The sequence below is a fragment of the Chlorocebus sabaeus genome, chromosome 17, assembly GCF_047675955.1.
Source record: "Chlorocebus sabaeus isolate Y175 chromosome 17, mChlSab1.0.hap1, whole genome shotgun sequence".
Taxonomy (NCBI): domain Eukaryota; kingdom Metazoa; phylum Chordata; class Mammalia; order Primates; family Cercopithecidae; genus Chlorocebus; species Chlorocebus sabaeus.
The window spans coordinates 17,545,733-17,566,175 of record NC_132920.1 but is presented as its reverse complement, the minus strand read 5'-3'; the positions used below and the strand labels follow the sequence as shown (position 1 = coordinate 17,566,175).

At 44.2% G+C, this 20,443-nt stretch overlaps 1 protein-coding gene and 1 pseudogene across 1 annotated transcript in view; one reads left to right on the top strand and one right to left on the bottom strand.

Moving 5' to 3' along the window:
- Positions 1-20,443, bottom strand: part of CAP2 (cyclase associated actin cytoskeleton regulatory protein 2) — a 166,699-nt gene that overhangs the window by 11,912 nt on the left and 134,344 nt on the right. The window contains exons 8-11 of the mRNA XM_007973609.3: positions 5,335-5,524; positions 3,663-3,838; positions 1,813-1,936; positions 1,629-1,711 (exon numbers count right to left, since the gene is read on the bottom strand). Of these exons, the coding sequence (XP_007971800.3) occupies positions 1,629-1,711; positions 1,813-1,936; positions 3,663-3,838; positions 5,335-5,524 (573 nt within the window). The remainder of the gene's footprint in view (positions 1-1,628; positions 1,712-1,812; positions 1,937-3,662; positions 3,839-5,334; positions 5,525-20,443) is intronic.
- LOC140708924 (large ribosomal subunit protein uL30 pseudogene) lies at positions 11,299-14,541 on the top strand (annotated as a pseudogene).

Sequence of the window (20,443 nt, the reverse complement as noted above, 5' to 3'; positions counted from 1 at the left end):
CATATCATATCCTACCATCTTGCTGAATATTTTTTCAGTTTTATAGTTTCTTGAATCTCTTGGGTTTTATATAAACGCACTTATTTTGTTGAGAAATAAGGACATTTTTGTCTCTTCCTTTTCCAGTTTTATCTCTCTCAATCATTATCTTATTGCAGAGGTTATTGCTTGAGCCCAGGAGTTCGAGACTAGCCTGGGCAGCATAGCTATGCCCTGTCTCTACCAAAGATTAGCTAGGGATGGTGGCACACTCCTGTAGTCCTAGCTACTCAGGAGGCTGAAGTGGGAGGATCAATGGCGCCCAGGAGTTTGAGGCTGCAGTAAGCTGTGATCACCACACTGTACTCCAGTCTGGGCTCAAGCAAGACCCTGTCTCAAAAAAAAAAAAAAAAAAAAAAAAGATAGAAGTTATAATTGGCCAAACCCAAGAAGTCCTTTAGATTTTGGCATATTATAAAATTCCATTTGGCTAAATCAAAATGATTAAAGATTTAAATTCACAGATTTTCTTCTGTTTTGCAAATTCAACACCAACCCTACTTCCCAGGTTGTTTTTCTGATGATCTCACTGATTCTTTAGAAAAACTTCCTCGTCGTGATCCAGGACCAATTTTTCCTGAGGAAAAAAAGTTCTCTTTGGAATGGTGCTAATCATACCAGGACAGTCTCACAGTATTTTTATTTATGCATTAGTTGATTCATTCAAAGCATACTCATCAAACATTTACTGGATGCCTACTATGTACAGGTACTGTGGAAGTTTCTGGGGCTATAAAGAATAGTTAGCTCTCTCTCTTTTTTTTTTTTTTGAGATGGAGTCTCTCTATGTTGCCCAGGCTGGAGTGCAGTGGTGCAATCTCAGTTCACTGCAACCTCTGCCTCCCAGGTTCAAGTGATTCTCCTGCCTCAGCCTCCCAAGTCGCTGGGACTACAGGCACCCACCACCACAACCAGCTAATTTTTGTAGTTTCAATGTAGATGGGGTTTCACCATGTTGGCCAGGCTGCTCTCAAACTCCTGACCTCAGGTGATCCACCTGCCTTGGCCTCCCAAAGTGTTGGGATTACAGGCGTGAGCCACCATGCTGGCTAGTTAGCTGTCCTTGAAATTGAGATGGTATGCCAGTAATGGAAACACAAAATGAGATCTGTTAGAAGAGATTGAAAAGAACGAACTAACACTGAGAAGTAAGAGAGGGGTCTACCAAGGGGGTGATGATAGAGCTGTGTCCAGAGGGAACAGGAATAAGAGTATTTTAGGTGGCCACTGGGGAGTCTTGCTCTGCCGCCCAGGCTGGAGTGCAGTGGCGCGATCTCAGCTCACCGCAAGTTCTGCCTCCCGGGTTCACGCCATTCTCACGCCTCAGCCTCCCGAGTAGCCGGGACTACAGGAACCCGCCACCATGCCCTGCTAATTTTGTTTTTGTATTTTTAGTAGAGACGGGGTTTCACCGTGTTAACCAGGATGGTCTCGATCTCCTGACCTTGTGATCGCCCACCTTGGCCTCCCAAATTGCTGGGATTACAGGCGTGAGCCACTCGCCTCGCCGCAAAGCTCCTTCTTACAGGCGGAGTGGATGGTCTGTGCAAGGCCACAGCTTACAGCGTGGTTGGAAAGGCTCTGCTTACCTGGATTTGAATGTCCTGGGAGTTGATCACTTCCACAATGCCCACCACATTGTCAAACACCAGGCCGAGCTTCTTACAGTTGTCTAGGGGGGAGAAAAAACACACCAAAAAAACAGCTCCACTAAATACATACAGCTTGTTTCTATAACATCATAATAACCATAGAGCCATAATTCTGCCCTACCAATTATAATGGAGTTTACTTTCCCTTTTATCTGAAGAGTTGATTTTTTGCATTTGAAAATGTAAGCCACTTGTTTCAGCTCAGTCTCTGAAATCACAAGGTCATTCCTGTCCTCTTGGTACTCCTAGAATTAAGACAAATACAAATACATAAGGATACATAAACGGAATCCACTGCACACTGAAATTGCTACGAGCTCAGCATGAAGTATGGCTTTGCAGTATATTCTTTCGGAACCATCTCCTTATGGATGAAACCACAGGTCTTACTCTCATTGTTAGGATGGGAAAAACGGAACCACTTCTTGGAAGCAAGTCAGTATCTCTTTGTAAACATCAGGTATCAGGCACCCTAGCAGGTGGGAGGCTGGAGCAGGGATGTGAGAGCTTTTTGTTGAGACCTTGATGCCAAGTCTGGACTCGATGCTGCAGCAAAACCTGCTGTGTCAAACAGGAGTTGGGCAAACAGGCTGGTGAAGGGTCACAGCAGTGGTCTAAGCCCCGTGTGTTTTCAAGGCAGTGACAACTCTCCAGGGACTCTGGTCCTTCATCTTTAGGGAAGCCCTCCAGATCAACAGGAGACACCAGCTTTCACTCCCATTTGAAGTGTCTGCGTCCTGCTCACACAGTTAGCCCGGACAGTGCGGGGTGGCAGCAGTAGGGTACAGAGGAATCAATCCCTCTATCTGTGGGACTGGACGAAACATCTCACAGCACGTGAGAGTGGAGCAGACTTCCCAGTTCCATAGATTAACAGTCTGTCTTGCTGCGTGATTAAAAGCTTAGAGAAAGAATAGCTAAATCCATAGAGACAGAAAGTAGAATGGTAATTGCCAGGGGCTGGGAGGGGTGCAGGGGGAGAAATAGGGAGCTATTGGTTAAGGGTACAGACTCTTGGTTCTGCAAGATGAAAAGAGTTCTGTGCTGGGTGGTGGTGACGGCAGCACAACCATGTGAACAGACTTAATGCCACTGAACTGGACACTTAAACACAGTGAATAGTCCATTTTATGTTACGTGTATTTTACTACCGCTTACAAAATAATTTAAAAAGTTGAAGAAAAGAATGCATGAGAACCTGTGAAAATAAAGTTTATGGAAGCATTCAGAAACGCCCTGGTTTCTACTCTAGCCAGTGGTTTTTGCCTCTGCCACTTCACTTAGGTGGTTAATAGGTACAAACATATAGTCAGAAGGAATAAATTCTAACTTTCGATAGCAGAGTAGGGTAACTGTAGTTAACAGTACTGTCTTATATATTTCAAAATAGCTAGAAAAGAGGCCTTGAAATGTTCCTACCACATAGAAATGACAAATACTCAAGGTAATGGACACCTCAAATAACCTGACTTGATCATTACCCCTTCTTTTTTTTTTGAGACAGAGTCTTACTCTGTCACCCAGGCTAGAGTGCAGTAGCATGATCTCAGCTCGCTGCAACCTCTGCCTCCCGGGTTCAAGTGATTCTTCTGTCTCAGTCTCTCAAGTAGCTGGGATTACAGTTGCGTGCCACCATGCGCCACCATGCCCGGCTAATTTTTGTATTTTTAGTAGAGATAGGGTTTCACCATGTTGGCCAGGCTGGTCTCGAACTCCTGACCTCAGGTGATCCTCCCACCTCAGCCTCCCAAAGCGCCAGGATTACAGACACGAGCCACGGAACCTGGCCAATCGTTATACATTCTATGCATGTAACAAAATATCACAGGTACCCCATAAATATGTACAAATGTTATGTATCAATAAAAAAATTTTTAAAAAAGAAATCCTTCAGATCTTGGTAAATGGTTTGACTGTTGCTCCTTTCATTGGCACGTGTCAGGAAAATAAAGGTTAAAATGCTTCACTTACTACTCTCCATTTCTTTCCTTCCAACTCCAACACTGGGGCATGTTTCTGAGAAGGATGAGATTTAGGAGATGTGGGACTTGGAGTGTGACTTTTGGTAGGAGATCGAGTTTGCCCTCCTTGAGCACGCAGGCTGGGATTTTTGTATGTCTTCTGGTCATCTGTGACATGGCGGAGCCCTAGGAGGACAACACACATGGACACATTTATTTTATGCAAAGGAAAATGTCTCTAACTTGCTAGATGAACATGATGTAAATAAAGAGCATAAGAACTTTTGGTAATGCAACTTTCAAAACAGTCTAGTGCTTTGTCCAAGTCAGGATGCAGGAGCTGAATCCTGTACAAGTTTAGAGTTGATGGAAGCACTGTAATTTTTTTTTTTTTTTTTTTCTGGACATGGAGTCTCCCTCTGTCACCTAGACTAGAGTGCAGTGGCGTGATCTCAGCTCACTGCAACCTCTGCCTCCCGGGTTCAAGCGATTCTCCTGCCTCAGCCTCCTGAGTAGCTGGGATTACAGGCATGCACCACCACGCTTGGCTAATTTTTGTATTTTTAGTAGAGACAGGGTTTCACCATGTTGGCCACGCTGGTCCTCGAACTCCTGACCTCAGGTGATCTGCCCCCGCTGGCCTCCCAAAGTGCTGGGATTATAGGCGTGAGTCACTGCACCGGCCAAGTATTTTTTTTTTTTTTTAATTTGAGGAACCTCTTCTGTTGAGATACAAAATGATAGATAAAAATCCTGCAAAGAGCAAACTACCTCACGAAAAATGATCACGTCTTACGTCTTCTCTTATGGCTAAATCATTCTCCAGACACAGCCTAAAAGGTTAGGGCATTCCAGTGAGTATATATCAGAATATGGAATTGACTTTATGAATCCATTTGTTTACTTTGCAAATGAGTTTCACAGGGCATCCAGAGCCAGTTGCAGCCAGAGAAAAACTTAGAATTTTGGATTCTTAGCTCCAAGCCAGGTATAGTGGGATATAATTCTTTGACAAGCCTGTACACTCCTTCAGGACAGAGAAGCTAATGTTTGCCATTTTTATTTATTTACTTTTATTTATTTAGAGACAAGGTCTCACTCTGTCACCCAGGCTGGAGTGCAGTAGTGCACTCCATCTCCTGGGTTCAAGCAATCCTCCCGCCTCAGACTCCTTAGTAGCTAGAACTGCAGGTGTGTGCCACAATGCCCAGCTAATTTCTGTTTATTTTTGGTAAAGACGGAGTCTCACTATGTTGCCCAGGCTGGTCTTGAACTCCTGGGCTCAAGCAATCGGCCCACCTTGGCCTCTCAAAGTGCTGTGATTACAGGCATGAGCCAGCATGCCCAGCCTGCTATTTTTATTTCACTTGATCTTGATGCCTTGGTTGTAAATGATGATGTGCAAGCACCGAGGGCTAAAGCAAGGATGCAGCACAGTGATCCATTTAGAACCCAGAGTCTGTGAGTTCTTCTTTCTGGTCTACACAGTGACCCCCTGAGCCCCTCTGCATGGACATAAGGAACATGGCAGGCTCCTGTCTTCCCAGCACCAGCGGCCCCTCTCCCTGCATGCTGGAGGCAGGGATGGAGTGATGCATCCGTCTCTGGGGCTCCAGCGGCTCAATGTGTCTGGGAGCCAGAGGGAAAAGGAGGCAGCTTCCAGGTCTTGTTTTCTCTCTCACCTTTCGTAATTGCTTCTCCCTGGTTAAGCTGGGCAAATAAAGCTGAGCGTGAAGGAGAAGACTCCTCTTTTCTGCCTTCATTCTCGAAAAGTGGAGGTGGCCCTGGAGGAGGCGGGGGAGGAGGGGGTGGAGGAAGGCCAGGCCCAGAGGAGAGGACAGAAAACGCTGATACTGTGGATGCTACAGGACCCTGAGGAGAGAGAAGACACAGCATTACATTGAGACTGTGCTCTTGCTGGGATTTTGCCCAAGTGAGTCAAAAACTGCTGCCGATGAGGGAGTGGGGTTGAAGCCTCAGCAAAGGCTCCCAGAGGGCATACCTGTGCATCATGGGTCTGTTTGGGAGGGTCTGAACCATGGCAGCTCCAGCTTGGGAACATGGAACATGACTTAGCTGTGTGGCCCTGTCAGTAGGATCTGTGTGGTGATGAGCTCTGTTGCCAAATCAGAGGCAAACGAGCCATACTGCCAAGTCCAGGTCCAAGGCTCAGGATCTAAATGACACCAGGCCTTGGCCAATTTAGAATCACAAGAAAAAAGTGATCCAATCGATAAAACGATTAGCTCTTTTGAGACACTGGAAACTGTAACCACCAATGGGGTGTGGGGGAGGATAAAAATATTCAGTGGTGATTGGATGCTTCCAAACCTTTTTGAGCAGTGAAAGAGAGAGATACAGAAACTCTCTGGACCAGATTTTCCAAATATGCCTGCCTCAAACTGACCCCCAAACAAGGACCATATGTGACCGGGATGCTTGTCAAACCCAAAGGTAATGAGGGTCCAGGATCCATATGACTTTTCATCAAATGTTGGCTGTTAGTGAACCAACTGAAAATTAGATTCTTCCCGATCCAAGAGCTATGGTTATTCTTATGTTCACTGCTAAGTAAAGCACAACCTTTGTTTTCAGTATGAAAGCCTAACAAATTCAAATGGCAATACGACGTGATAGACAAGAGAGGGACTTGCTTTAGTTCAGTTTTGCCTTTTTTTTAAGGAGACAGTGTCTCACTCTATTGCCCAGGCTGTGTGCAGTGGCGTGAACACAGCTCACTGCAGCATCAAACTCCTGGGCTCAAGCGATTCTCCTGCCTCAGCCTCCTGAATAGCCAGGACAACAGGCACATGCCACTCTGACTGGCTAATTTTTATTTTTTATTTTTTTGTAGAGATGAGGTCTCACTATGTTGCCCAGGCTGGTCTTGAACACCTTAAGTAATCTTCCTACCCTGGTCTCCCAAAGTGCCAGTTTTTATGGACCCCATAGATGATATTTTCACAGAATTTAGAACTGGTAGGCTAGAAACACAGATATACCGCAAACTTGGCCTATATACTGTTTTGCTTTTATTTATTTATTCATTTTTGAGATGGAGTCTTGTTCTGTTGCCCAGGCTGGATGGCAGTGGCGTGATCTCGGCTCCCTACAACCTCTGCCTCCCAGGTTTAAGCAATTCTCCTGCCTCAGCCTCCTGAGTAGCTGGGATTACAGATATGCGCCACCAAGCCCAGCTAATTTTTGTATCTTTAGTAAAGACAGGGTTTTGCCATGTTGGCCAGGCTGGTCTCAAACTCCTGACCTCAAATTATCCACCCGCCTCAGCATCCCAAACTGCAGGGATTACAGGCGTGAGCCACTGTGCCTGGCCCTGTTTTACTTTTAAACCCTCAAGTAGAACTGTGTACCTATAATAGGGGATTATAAACAAATCCAATAGTCAGGAAGCTTAAAAAATTGGGAGTAATGGAGATGTGGCTTAGACTCATCAATTTTCAATATCAAATGTGAAAGGTAAAATATTACGTTAAGTGCCAAATATTAATGAAAACAGAATATCCTTATTGTCATAAACAATTTACTATTATGCGGTATCAAAATCAGGGATTCTTAATCTGTAGTAGTTTTCAGTCAAAAACAAAACAAAACATGCTGGCTCGGGCATGGTGGCTCACGCCTGTAATCTAAGCACTTTGGGAAGCCGAGGAGGGTGGATTGCTTGGATCGCTTGAGCCCAGGAGTTTGAAACCAGCCTGGGCAACAAAGTGAGACCCTGTGTATTTACAAAAAATTAGCTGAGCATGGTGATGCATGCCTGTAGTCCCAGCTACTGTGGAGGCTGAGGTGGGAGGATCACCTAAGCCTGGGGGGCAGAAGTTACAGTAAGACGAGATCACGCCACTGTACCCCAGCCTGGAAAAGAGTGAGATCCTGTCTCAAAGCAAAACAAAACAAAAAAACACGCTATTTTCAAAGTACTTATATAATTCCTATTAAGCGTAGAATTACCCTGAAAATAAAATATTATTGTCTTATTCAGAATGCATGTTTTAGAAACCCTGCAGGCTGGAGGCCTCATCTCCTGAAGATTTAATTTGCAATGGTCGTTGTTTCTAATAAAGAGCAGCCTAATTCCATCAGGTTTCTTAGGTCAAGTAGAAAATGATTTCACAGTTTCTGAGACTGACCATTTTCCTCACCAGTATTTGAAATGTTTTCTCTGTTACTGGGACAAATTCGAGAATTTGCTCTGAATCAGAAAGAGAGGATAATATAAGCTTTGGACATCAAACAGTATTCTAGTCCTCAGACACTGAGAACCACGAAGTATTACTTTTACTCATAAGCACATCATAACTTATACAGCTGGTGAAGGGACACCCCCTCCCCCAACATCTGAAACACTGCAGCTTTATAGTCCTATTTTGTGGAAAGGGGAGACGATGCTGGCTTCTAAATCTCAGAATGATTTAGATGGTTCTCTGGCTCTCAGAATTCAGACCCTCTCTCCAAGAGCCATTAAAGGACACTGAAACTAAAAAGCCACAGATTCAACTTTTTGGAACTTTGATACATTCAGATGGCTGGCCCAGGAACAGGAGACAAAGGATTTAATGCTACAAAGTTGAAAATGAAAGCCAAAAAATAAGGGAACTCAGGACCAGTTGAAACTCTGTCTTGGACTAATCCTTTGTATGTCCTGGCTCATTCCCATATCGGCCCCTGCAAGAGTACAATACCAGGCTCTTGTTTCCAAGGTTACTTTTCAGTTAGCATTCAGGGGCTTTATCGTGTGGTGGACTCCGAATGAAACTGCTTAGATGTTCCCTTCACTGGGTCTCTGTGAGCTGCCCCTTGCAGAGTCACTCATCTTGCCTCCTTCTCCTCTCATTCTGTGGGAGATTACAGCACATGGCACAGGAGCTTTCTACATTCTCCTATGTCTGGCCACAAGTGGAATCACAGCCTGACACTGTCTTCCGATGTCCCAAGAGAAAACAGAGAGGAGGCTGGGCGCAGAGGTTCACACCTGTATGTAGTCGCAGCACTTTGGGTGGCCGAGGCGGGTGGATCACCTGAGGTCAGAAGTTCAAGACCAGCCTAGCCAACATGGTGAAACACTGTCTCTACAAAAAATACAAAATTTAGTTGGGTGCGGTGGCTCACGCCTATAATCCCAGCACGTAGGGAGGCCAAAAATTCCAAAGACGACTAGGCTGTGTCACAGAAATACTCTTGCAGGTGGAGGAGGCAGGAGCACAGGCATCTGTATTTTTTTGACCTTCCCTAGGTGATTCCAATCTGTAGACAAGTTTGGGAATAACCATTCTTTCCTATATGCTGAAATTAATCTTAATTATGACAACCATATTACTGGGACTACATTGAAATATCTGTTTAGCAGAAAATATGGCAGGAAATCAGAAAGGCTGTTTAAATTCAATATTAAATGGCCAGTCAATGGTAAAGACATTACTGAATCACATATCTGCCTGATTCTAAAGCTTTCTTTCTTCAGGGAAATCTTTTATGCTATATTTGGACTTAAAAAGAAAAAGTCATGGCCGGGCACGGTGGCTCACGCCTGTAATCCCAGCACTTTGGGAGGCCGAGGCCGGCAGATCACCTGAGGTCAGGAGTTCAAGACCAGCATGGCTAACATGGCAAAACCCTGTCTCTATTAAAAGTACAAAAATTAGCAGGGCATGGTGGTGAGCACCTGTAATCCCAGCTACTCAGGAGGCTGAGGCAGGAGAATCACTTGAACCTGGGAGGCAGAGGTTGCAGTGAGCCGAGATCGCGCCACTGCACTCCAGCCTGGGTGACAAGAGTGAGATTCCATCTCAAAAAAAAAAAAAAAGGCCTTAGCCAAATTAAAGGAAAGTACGGGCTACCTTGACTCATATGTAGTGCAGCCTGTGGGCCTCTGGCTAGAATACATATGACAGAAGTATTGGGAAGTGGTGCAATATCTGGCTCAGTTTTTATCTCCACAACCCCTTGTTGCATCCCCCTGATGCCTTTTAGCAGTTGACTGAGCTCCTACAGCACCTCTGGAACCAGTCTTGATCCTACGGGAATATAAGATGTCTTGTGCTTTGACAATTACGTCACCCTTGCTGCTGGTTTTGTTGTGACTCTGTGTCCTGCTTCTAGAAACTGGCCTCTTGCCTCGTTCATTTTTCCTGAGTACCCACTGGGTTGCAGTAGTGGGGTACATGTACCCAGATCTTGACTCTCCATCTAGGGCTCAAGTTGTTCTGAGATAGGGTGGTGACCTGTCTTCTGGAGACTAGAGATGGAACAACACAACCCCTCAGGGTGATTTCCTTTTCAAGAGAGACTCTCATGGCAGAGGTAATGTACCAGGTTGTCTACACCGGATGAGAAGGAAAGGACCGGATGAGAGCCTGAAGCCTTGAGTGCCTATCAAGTGATCCACTACTTCTCCATCCCAGTGGGCAACTGTGGGAGAATAGGCTCTGTGGGACGGCAGAGCTCACAGGAGAAGGGGCATGGGCAGAGGGCAGGTTTTGTATCCTTTACAATTTGAGTTAGGTCAGTCTAGAGACACAGAAGGATCGCTCCCAGATGGGCAAACTTGTCTAGGAGGTGCCAAGAACGAGGGCTAGGAAGAGCCTCTGAACTAACAGTACCTGCCCAGGAACCCGACTGAGAGGGGTAACACATGTCAGGGTTCTCTTCCCTACCATTTACCAGTGAGAGTCTTGAGAAACTGCAACCGTAGCCTGCAGACTGCATCCGTGCCTCTGCAGAATGAACACAGGCTATGTGGTTGGATCTGCACATGGAGAATTCAACAAAGACACTAAATAAGAGATGCTGTTTACTTGTTAATTATTAGAATATTTCTGGTCCTTCTCAAAAGAAGGTTTTTCTTAATAATAAATTCTTTTACAGTATGTTTTGTCCTAACAATTAGTTTCATTTTATTTCTACAATGTAGAATCGTACATCTAAAAGCTTCCAGGACCTACAGGATTCTGATGTCATGTGACTTGCATAAGGCCACATGGACAGGAAAGCGTAGTTGAGAACTGAATGGAGGTATCCTGGTGTAGGAGCCTGAAGGGAGGCAGACTTAACCTTAGTTAAGGCGCAGTGATCCATACACAAATGCTTTTTTAAAAAAACAACCTTGTTATGTTGATGAAATGAGCCACTTAAGTATCTTAGAACCTCAGACTGGGAATAATGAAAACGTACATTCTATTGGAGTCATTGTAACCATGGCTTACAACTTAAAAAAATAAGGTTGGGCGCAGTGGCTCACGTCTGCAATCCCAGTACTTTGGGAGGCCGAGGTGGGTGGATCGCAAGGTCAGGAGATGGAGACCATCATGGCCAACAGGGTGAAATCCTGTCTCTACTAAAAATACAAAAATTAGCTGGCGTGGTGCACACACCTGTTGTCCCAGCTACTCGGAAGGCTGAGGCAGGAGAATCGCTTGAACCCAGGAGGCAGAGGTTGCAGTGAGCTGAGATCATGCCACTGCACTTCAACCTGGTGACAGAGGGAGACTCCGTATCAAAAAAAAAAAAAAAAAAAGAAAAAAAAAAAAAGAAAAAGAAAAGAAAAGAAAACCTACACATCTATGATTTTAAATGCCCATATTCAGAGCACAAAAGTTCACTTCTGTTGCAAGAACACAGCACAACACCTAAAAATGCTGCATTTAAGGTCTATTAAGATTAATTTTCAGAGCAGATATTCAATTATATACTTTTTTTTGGCACAAAGACTTTTTAAAAAGCTACTGTACTGCAAATCCCTTTCTCTAAGTTAATTTCAGCTGTCCTGGGAACAGCTGCCTCCTCTATTTTTAAATGTATGAACTGTAGCTATAAAATAATGAAACCAATATGCACCATGTGGAAGATTTGTGATTTTTTTGGATACATATACTATATATAACATATAAGTATACTCTATTTAATATAGTTGTATACTAACGTACATCAAAATTTGTTTTCATTAAATGTTACTTCTTGAAATACTAATCGCTTTGTTACTTTAGATTTTATTTTGAAAGGGAAAACACTTCCAAGTTCTTTTTTTTGGGGGGGCGGTCGGGGTTGAGATGGAGTTTTGCTCTTGTTGCCCAGGCTAGAGTGCAATGGCATGATCTAGGCTCACCGCAACCTCTGCCTCCCGGGTTCAAGTGATTCTGCTGCCTCAGCCTCCCAGGTAGCTGGGATTACAGGCATGCACCACCACACCTGGCTAATTTTTTGTATTTTTAGTAGAGATGGGGTTTCTCCATGTTGGTCAGGCTAGTCTTGAACTCCCAACCTCAGGTGTTATGCCCACCTCAGTCTCCCAGTAGGCTGGGATTATAGGTGCCCGCCACCACGCTCGGCTAATTTTTTTTGAATTTTTAGTAGAGAAGGGGTTTCAACATGTTGGTAAGGCTGGTCTCAAACCCCTGGCCTCAAATGATTCACCTGCCTTGGCCTCCCGAAGTGCTGGGATTACAGGCGTGAACCACTGCGCTCTACCTAAACTCTAAGATTTTTCAAACCCAGCTGGGCGTGGTGGCTCACGCCTATAATCCCAACACTTTGGGAGGCCGAGGTTGGCAGATCACCCAAGGTCAGGCGTTCGAGACCAGCCTGGCCAACATGATGAAACCCTGTCTCCACTAAAAATACAAAAATTAACCAGGTGTGGTGGCACACACCTGTAATCCCAGCTACTCAGGAGGCTGAGGCAGGAGAATCACTTGAACCCAGGAGGTGGAGGTTGCAGTGAGCCCAGATCGTGCCACTTCACCCCTGCCTGGGGGACAGAGCAAGACTCTGCCTCAAAATTTTCAAACCCAACAATAGGGGTAGAAGAGGATTTGGTTTGAGTAGAATCTAACTATTTATAGTTGGATTGAAAGTGAATTGAATAATTAAGGCTGCTTTGTCAGTCCACTAAACAAACATTTACCAAGGGCTACCTTGCTGGGAATGGGGTACTCGATGAGGAAGCAGGCACACATTCCGCTTTTTCAGAAGCTCATAATCTAGTGGGGGTGACAAATGCACGAAGAAGTAATTGTAGATGCCGTGTGATATGAGTCACACATCACATGAATGAAGGATGCTGGGGTGCAAAGGTGGAAGTGACCAGCTCTCCTCAGGATGGCCTGGGTGATTTGCAGATATCTTTATCCTAATAGGAGAAGTGAAGCGCTTTAAGCATGGGGGGAATGTATATAGACAATACTGATCTCCAACTTTAAGTACAGGTCAGACAACCTATGAGTGTTCTTACCCATTTTTAAAAAGCGGAGACCACTCTTTTTCTGGCTGGAACCATGGAGGGTGTAAAAGAGAAGAAGAAGGTTCCTGCTGTGCCAGAAACCCTTAAGAAAAAGTGAAGGAACTTCGCAGAGCTGAAGATCAAGGGCCTGAGAAAGAAGTTTGCCCAAAAGATGCTTCGAAAGGCAAGGAGGAAGCTTAGCTATGAAAAAGCAAAGCACTATCGCAAGGAATTTAGGCAGATGTACAGAACTGAAATTCGAATGGCGAGGATGGCAAGAAAAGCTGGCAACTTCTATGTGCCTGCAGAACCCAAATTGGTGTTTGTCATCAGGATCGGAGGTATCAATGGTGTGAGCCCAAAGGTCCAAAAGGTGTTGCAGCTTCTTCCCTTCGTCAAATCTTCAATGGAACCTTTGTGGAGCTCAACAAGGCTTCGATTAACATGCTGAGGATTGCAGAACCATACATTGCATGGGGGCACCCAAGTCTGAAGTCAGTAAATGAACTAATCTACAAGCGTGGTTATGGCAAAATCAGTAAGAAGTGAATTGCTTTGACAGACGACGCTTTGATGGCTTGATCTCTCGGTAAATATGGCATCATCTGCAGGGAGGATCTGATTCATGAGATCTATACTGTTGGAAAACACTTCAAAGAAGCAAATAACTTCCTGTGGCCCTTCAAATGATCTTCTCCACGAGGAGGAATGAAGAAAAAGACCATCCATTTTGTAGAAGGTGGAGATGCTGGGAAGAGGGAGGACCAGATCAACAGGCTTACTAGAAGAATGAACAAAGATATCTACCACGATTATTTTTCTAAGCTGGTCAGTTAATAAACAGTACCTGCTCTCAAACTGAAAAAAGAAAAGAAAAGCAGAGACCAAAAAAAATCAGAATATCACCTGACAGTCTCATGGAACAAGTGGATAATGTTGCTCGCAGCACAACTTTTGTTAAGATGTTTCTTCCATAAAGCTAGCTTAGTGGTAGTACTGTTGTGAGCCACCTGTCTTTACATATTTGTGGAGATTGTACATAAAGCCACACAATGAAACAGCTGACATGCCGTGGCACTGTTCATGGGTGTTTCCTCTCCCTCATCCTTCCTTTATGAGCCCTTCCTCGAACTCTCCTTCATGGACACAAACATACATTCCCTTCTGTTTCTCAGTTAGATTCTCTTTAACTGCCCATCTCTAAACCATCCTGGCCCATTAACCATCTGGCTTACCATTAATGATCTCGAGGTAGCAGTGACAACTTACAGGTGTCCAATTATATACTTTAAAAGCAGTTTAGGCCCAGTGCAGTAGCTCATCCCTGTAAAGTAAAGTAATCCCAGGACTTTGGGAGGCTGAGGTGGGAGGGTCATTTGAGCTCAGGAGTTAAGAGATCAGCATAGGCAACATAGTGAGATCCTGTCTCTACTAAAAGTCAAAAAATTAGCCAAGTGTGGTCGTTATGTGCCTGTGGTCTCAGCTACCTGGGAGCTGGGAGGCTGAGGTGGGAGGATTGCTTGAGCCCAGAAGATTGAGCTGCAGTGAGCTATGATGGCACCACCGCACTCTAACTGGGAGACAGAGACCCTGTCTCAAAAACTAAAAGCAGTTTCAAAATCGCAAAGCCATTTCAATCACAAGTACACTTACATCTTCATGCTACAACTATAGAGACTAACAATGCTTTACAATTGAACTTTTTTTTGTTGTCTCACTATGTTGCCCAAGCTGGTCTCGAACTCCTGGGCTCAAGAGGGCCTCCCACCTCGGCCTCCCAAAGTGACAACTGAACATTTTAATAAAATACTGTTTATTTTTTCAAAAACAAAGAATCCCAAATGGCCTTGTATAATATGGAACATAAAATATGAGGATGATAATCCTCTCATATAGCATAATAGGAGGGAGTGATTAAAAGAAAGAACTACCAGTTTTAGAACTGGCTTAATGTTTTATACACATAAATCAGATGGTCTTCCTTCACAAATTCATATTGTAGGGGGTGTGTGTGTGTGGGTTTTTTTTCGAGATGGAGTCTTGCTCTGTTGCCCAGGTTGGAGTGCAGTGGTGGGATCTCAGCTCATTGCAAGCTCTGCTGCCTCCTGGGTTCACGCCATTCTCCTGCCTCAGACTCCCGAGAAGCTGGGACTACAGGTGCCCGCCACCACGCCCGGCAAATTTTTTTTTTGTATTTTTAGTAGAGACGGGGTTTCACCGTGTTTGCCAGGATGGTCTCAATCTCCTGACCTTGTGATCCGCCTGTCTCGGCTTCCCAAAGTGCTAGGATTACAGGCGTGAGCCACCGTGCCCGGCCAGGGTGTGTTTTTTATATATACATACACACACACACACACACACACACACACACATATATATATATATATTTATTTATTTTTTTGAGACGGATACTTGCTCTGTCGCCCAGGCTGGAGTGCAGTGGCACAATCTCAGCTCACTACAAGCTCCGCCTCCCAGGTTCACGCCATTCTCCTGCCTCAGCCTCCCGAGTAGCTGGGACTACAGGCGCCCGCCACCACGCCTGGCTAATTTTTTGTATTTTTAGTAGAGACGGGGTTTTACTGTGTTAGCCAGAATGGTCTCGATCTCCTGACCTCGTGATCCGCCCTCCTTGGCCTCCCAGAGTGCTGGGATTACAGGCGTGAGTCACTGCGCCCGGCCAGGGTGTGTTTATATTTTCAAAGTCAAAACTAATTTCTTTCTATTTTATGCAAGATGGACACTGATCAGTAACTTAGTGAAACTGATACGTTTCCAAATTTGTTAATTTCCATAATAACTTGCAAATTTTACATTCACACTTATAGCACACTTTTATTAGAAGACAACTATAGTCAAGTAAAAAGGCTGTACATAAACTAAAAGATGATCATCCTGTATAATGTGAGTGTAACTGAATTGAATTTATGATTTTTTGTCTCCATTCTCTTATTTTTATCACTTATTGGAATTAAAATCTTTTTTTTTTTGTAGAGATGGAGTCTCACCACATTGCCCAGGCTGGTTTCAAACTCCTGGGCTCAAGTGATCCTCCTGCCTTGGCCTCCCAAAGTGCTGGAATTACAGGCATGAGCCACTGCACCCGGCTTCACTTCTTAGAATTTTGAGACTTCTGTCAATAAAAACAAAGTTTCTGGGGGCCTTACCAAGAACACAGAATTGTTAATAATATCACAGTGAAGTGCTGTATAATATTTTAAATGTATGTTTATTAATCATTTTTAAAAAGTCAATTTGGGGAAAACAGAACACTACTGGAATTTCAGATTTCCATGAAAGTACTAATGGTACTTAAATACAGTCGAAATAAAAAGACGGTCCCACAAATATGAAGGAATTGTGGGGCCCATTTGGATCCATTTTCTTCAGAGGCAAAGCTCCAAACACTCTTATCCCAAGATACAAAAACCAGGGGAAAGGTCATAAAAACTCAGATCTCATGGTTTCATTGATGGTTTCATGATTCTCCACTCCTCCCACCCTCCTGTGGTCCCTGTATGTCATTCCTCTGATGACCTGGAAAGATCTGAGCTTTGGCAGTAGATGAAAAAAAGACAGAACAGAAAGCAAAGTGGCTTTGGAGAAGTAACAACAGCTTAAAATCAGAAAACAGCCTGGGAAAAACATGTGTTGTCTATATTAGTACCTGTAAACCAGTGACTTAGTGTTTTTATGTTTGTTTTTCTCTTAATTTATGCAGATGCTCCTTGACTTATACTAATGGGGTTTCATCCCATAAACCTATTATAAGTTGAAAATACTGTAAGAGTCAAACATGCATTTAATACACCTAATCTATTGAACCGCATAGCTTAGCCTAGCCTAACGTAAAAGTGCTCAGAACACTTACATTAGTCCACGGTTGGGCAAAACCATCTAACACCAAGACTGTTTTACAATAAAGTGTTGAATATCTCAGGTAATTTATTAAATACGGTAGTGAAGTCAAAAACAGAATGCCTGTCGCTACCTGTATACCCAGATGTGGCCCTTCAAAAAACGTTAGGTGGTGATTTCTGTTCTAACATGCCCAAAGTAAAAATTTTTGATAAAAGCAGACCAAGCCCTCAGAGCAGAGTCCAGAAGAATATAACGAACACACGGCCGGGCACAGTGGCTCACGCCTGTAATCCTTGCACTTAGGGAGGCCCAGGCAGGTGGCTCGCTTGAGGTCAGGAGTTTGAGACCAGCCTGGCCAACATGCCAACGTGATGAAACCCCGTCTCTACAAAATATGTAAACATTAGCCGGGCATGGTGGCACAAACCTGTAATCCCAGCTACTCAGAAAGCTGAGGCACAAGAATTGCTTGATCCCTGGAGGTGAGATTGCAATGAGCAGAGATTGTGCCACTGCACTCCAGCCTGGGTGACAGAGCAAGACTTTGTCTCAAAAAAAAAAAAAAAGAAAAGAAAAAGACAAAGAAAAAGAATATAATGAACACAATCTAATATGCTCAAGTGATCCAGATATTCTGCATAAATTGCCTTGATATGTGGCCATAATTATTAGTTTGGCTTTGCTGATATTTAGATCAAATCTGGAATTTCCAGATTGTCTTTTCTTCTTGTCTGCCAGCTTGAGAATATAATTTCTCATAAAAAAGGAAAGATAAAATTAAATTTTCCATGGGAAAACTTTCCAGGGTTAAAGATAGCAAAGTATACTCATCAAAGAAACAAACTCTAGAGGGCCAACAGTTATATAAAGACCAAGAGGGACATGTGGCTTGAATTAGCTGGACAGCTACTCCATTCGGCCAGAAGGGCCTAAGTCTGAACTACCACTAAATTCGGGTTTTTTTTCTTTCAGATTTCAGGGGAATACAGAAACAACTGTACTTTCTCCAATTATCCATACTTAGTAGATAGTAGAGGTGAGGGTTAAGGCAAAATAATAGCTGTTAGAAGGATCAGTTACCTTTGGCTCCATATTATATATGCGTTTATTTAGGGATGCTCACTTTGCATCAAGGGTGCAGACTGGACCAATAAATCATGGCCAGGGCTTGCTTGTGTGTTCTATTTTTTTTTTGAGACAGAGTTTTGCTCTGTCACCTAGGCTGGAGTGCAGTGGTGTGATCTCAGCTCACTGCAATCTCTGCCTTCTGGGTTCCAGCGATTCTCCTGCCTCCGTCTCCCAGGTAGCTGGGACTACAGGCATGTGCCATCATGCCCAGCTAATTTTGTATTTTTAGTAGAGACAGAGTTTTACCATGTTGGCCAGGCTGGCCTTGAATTCCTAACCCCAGGGGATCTGCCCACCTCAGCCTCCCAAAGTGTTGGAATTACAGCCGTGAGCCACTGCGCCCAGCCTGTGTGTTCTATTTTATGAAGGGTTTGTTTTACCTTTAGAAGATAATCTGCACCTTCCCCCATTTCCCTTTTTAAGAAAATAGTTTTTGCTTAAGTTAATATCACCTTGTCTTTCCTGAGTTTATACCAACTGAGAATGAAAGGCAGTGAGTGAGAAGGAACAGGAGCAGAGGAGGTGTGGGCAGCCGATGGGTGTTCCTGTAATAAAATACATGTCCATTCCATTCCTATCACTGGACAAAAGAAAAGACACATTTGGGCTGGATGCGGTGGCTCACGCCTGTAATTCCAGCACTTTGGGAGGCAGAGAAGGTCGGATCACCTGAGGTCAGCCTGGCTAACATAGTGAAACCCTGTTTCTACTAAAAATATAAAAATTAGCTGGGCATGGTGGCTCATGCCTGTAATCCTAGCTGCTCTTGAGGCTGAGGCAGGAGAATAGCTTGAACCTGAAAGGTAGGGGTTGGAGTGAGCTGAGATCACACCACTGCACTCCAGGCTGGGCGACACAGCAAAGCTCCGTCAAAAAAATAAATAAATAAATAAAAATAAAAGACACATTTTTATGTAGCTTTTGAAAAACAGACGCCATCTATAGTTAATGGACTAACGCTTTGGAAATTTCATTATGATGACAAATGAATACAGTTGATTTAGCAAATGTGTTTGAATCCTATCTGTTTTCAAGTCACTGCTGTCCCAGTACCAGGGTACCAGTCACCGCTACTGATCCCAGGCTGAATTGGAAATGGAGCTTGCATTCAATGAGCTGATAGCTTAGGAAGACAGGACACTTCTGTGTTCCCAGACGTGGCAGGCACTTGGCTCCCAGTCTGTGAGTCTTTGCTCAGGGTGTGCTTAGTTTGGAAGGCTCTTGCCCAGTTGACTATCTGGAAAACACAGCCTTCAAGCCTCAACCAAAATGTGTCTTTCCTCCTTTTGTAGGGTTTTAAGAACTCTCTTAGGAGGGAATTCCATGTTTCAATGTGGCACAGTACCTGAAACATGGTAAGTGCTTCATAAACATGTTACTGAATGAGAAAACAACTGCTGTATAAGGTAGGAAATGCTAAGCATCACAAAAGAAATGGAGAGTATAAGAAGTGCTATGCAGCTGTTGAGGATGGAAGGATAACTTCCAGCTTGTGGCGGACATGGTGATAAGCAGAGGTTAGAGAAGTTGCTGCTGCTTCTTTCTTTCTTTTTTTTTTTTTTGAGATGGAGTCTCCCTCTGTCACCCAGGCTGGAGTGCAGGAGTGCAGTGTGTGATCTACGCTCACTGCAGCCTCCATCTCCCAGGTTCAAGTGATTCTCTGCCTCAGCCTCCCGAGTAACTGGGATTACAGGCATGTGCCACGGCGCCTGCCTAATTTTCCTATTTTCAGTAGAGATGGGGTTTCGTCATGTTGGCCAGGCTGGTCTAAAACTCCTGGCCTCAAGTGATCCACCTGACTCAGCCTCCCAAAGGTGCTGGGATTACACGCATGAGCCACCGCGCCCAGCCCAGAGAAGCTTCTTGAGTGAGGACTGTTTCAGTAGACCTTGAAGGATGGACAGGATTTGACGTAAGGAAGAAAGAGGAAGGGGATTCTAGGAGCTGGGGACATGAACACTGTCATTATGATAAATGAAATGGAATTGTTAACAATCACATAAGAACTTACAGATCCACATCAGCGTCATCTTTCAAAGCATGATCTTCGGATGCTACAGATTTCTTTCATGAAACAACTACTACTCAGAAAAATGTCTTTTTGGTTGCCTTCAGACCTGTTTACGAAAACATGTGCACCAAATACTCACTTATGCCTTTATACTCTGCTCCTTTGAACTGAAAAGAGTATTACTCGAATTGATCCCACTCGGAAGAGGGTCTCAATGGAGTCTGGCCATGTGACAAGATAAAATTCATTGTTAAAGAAAGATTATTTGCCACTCCTGAATGACCCCAAAGAGATGGGCCAAGGGCTTCATCTGCTGTTGCCCTTTCTTACTCCAGGCTTGGGAGGATCATCGAGATGGAGCAAATCACTCAGCTGTGGCAGTGACCGCTGGGAGGCTCCATCTCGGGAAGTGGGGGCGGACTGGGGAGCAAAGGCTGGGCAGTTAGACGCAGAGTGTGGCATCTCACTGACAGATAACAATACTGGGTGCTGGCAGCTGGGGTCACTCAAGGTCTCCTCATACCCAATGACCCCATTTTGCTCTGGGAAGCATCTC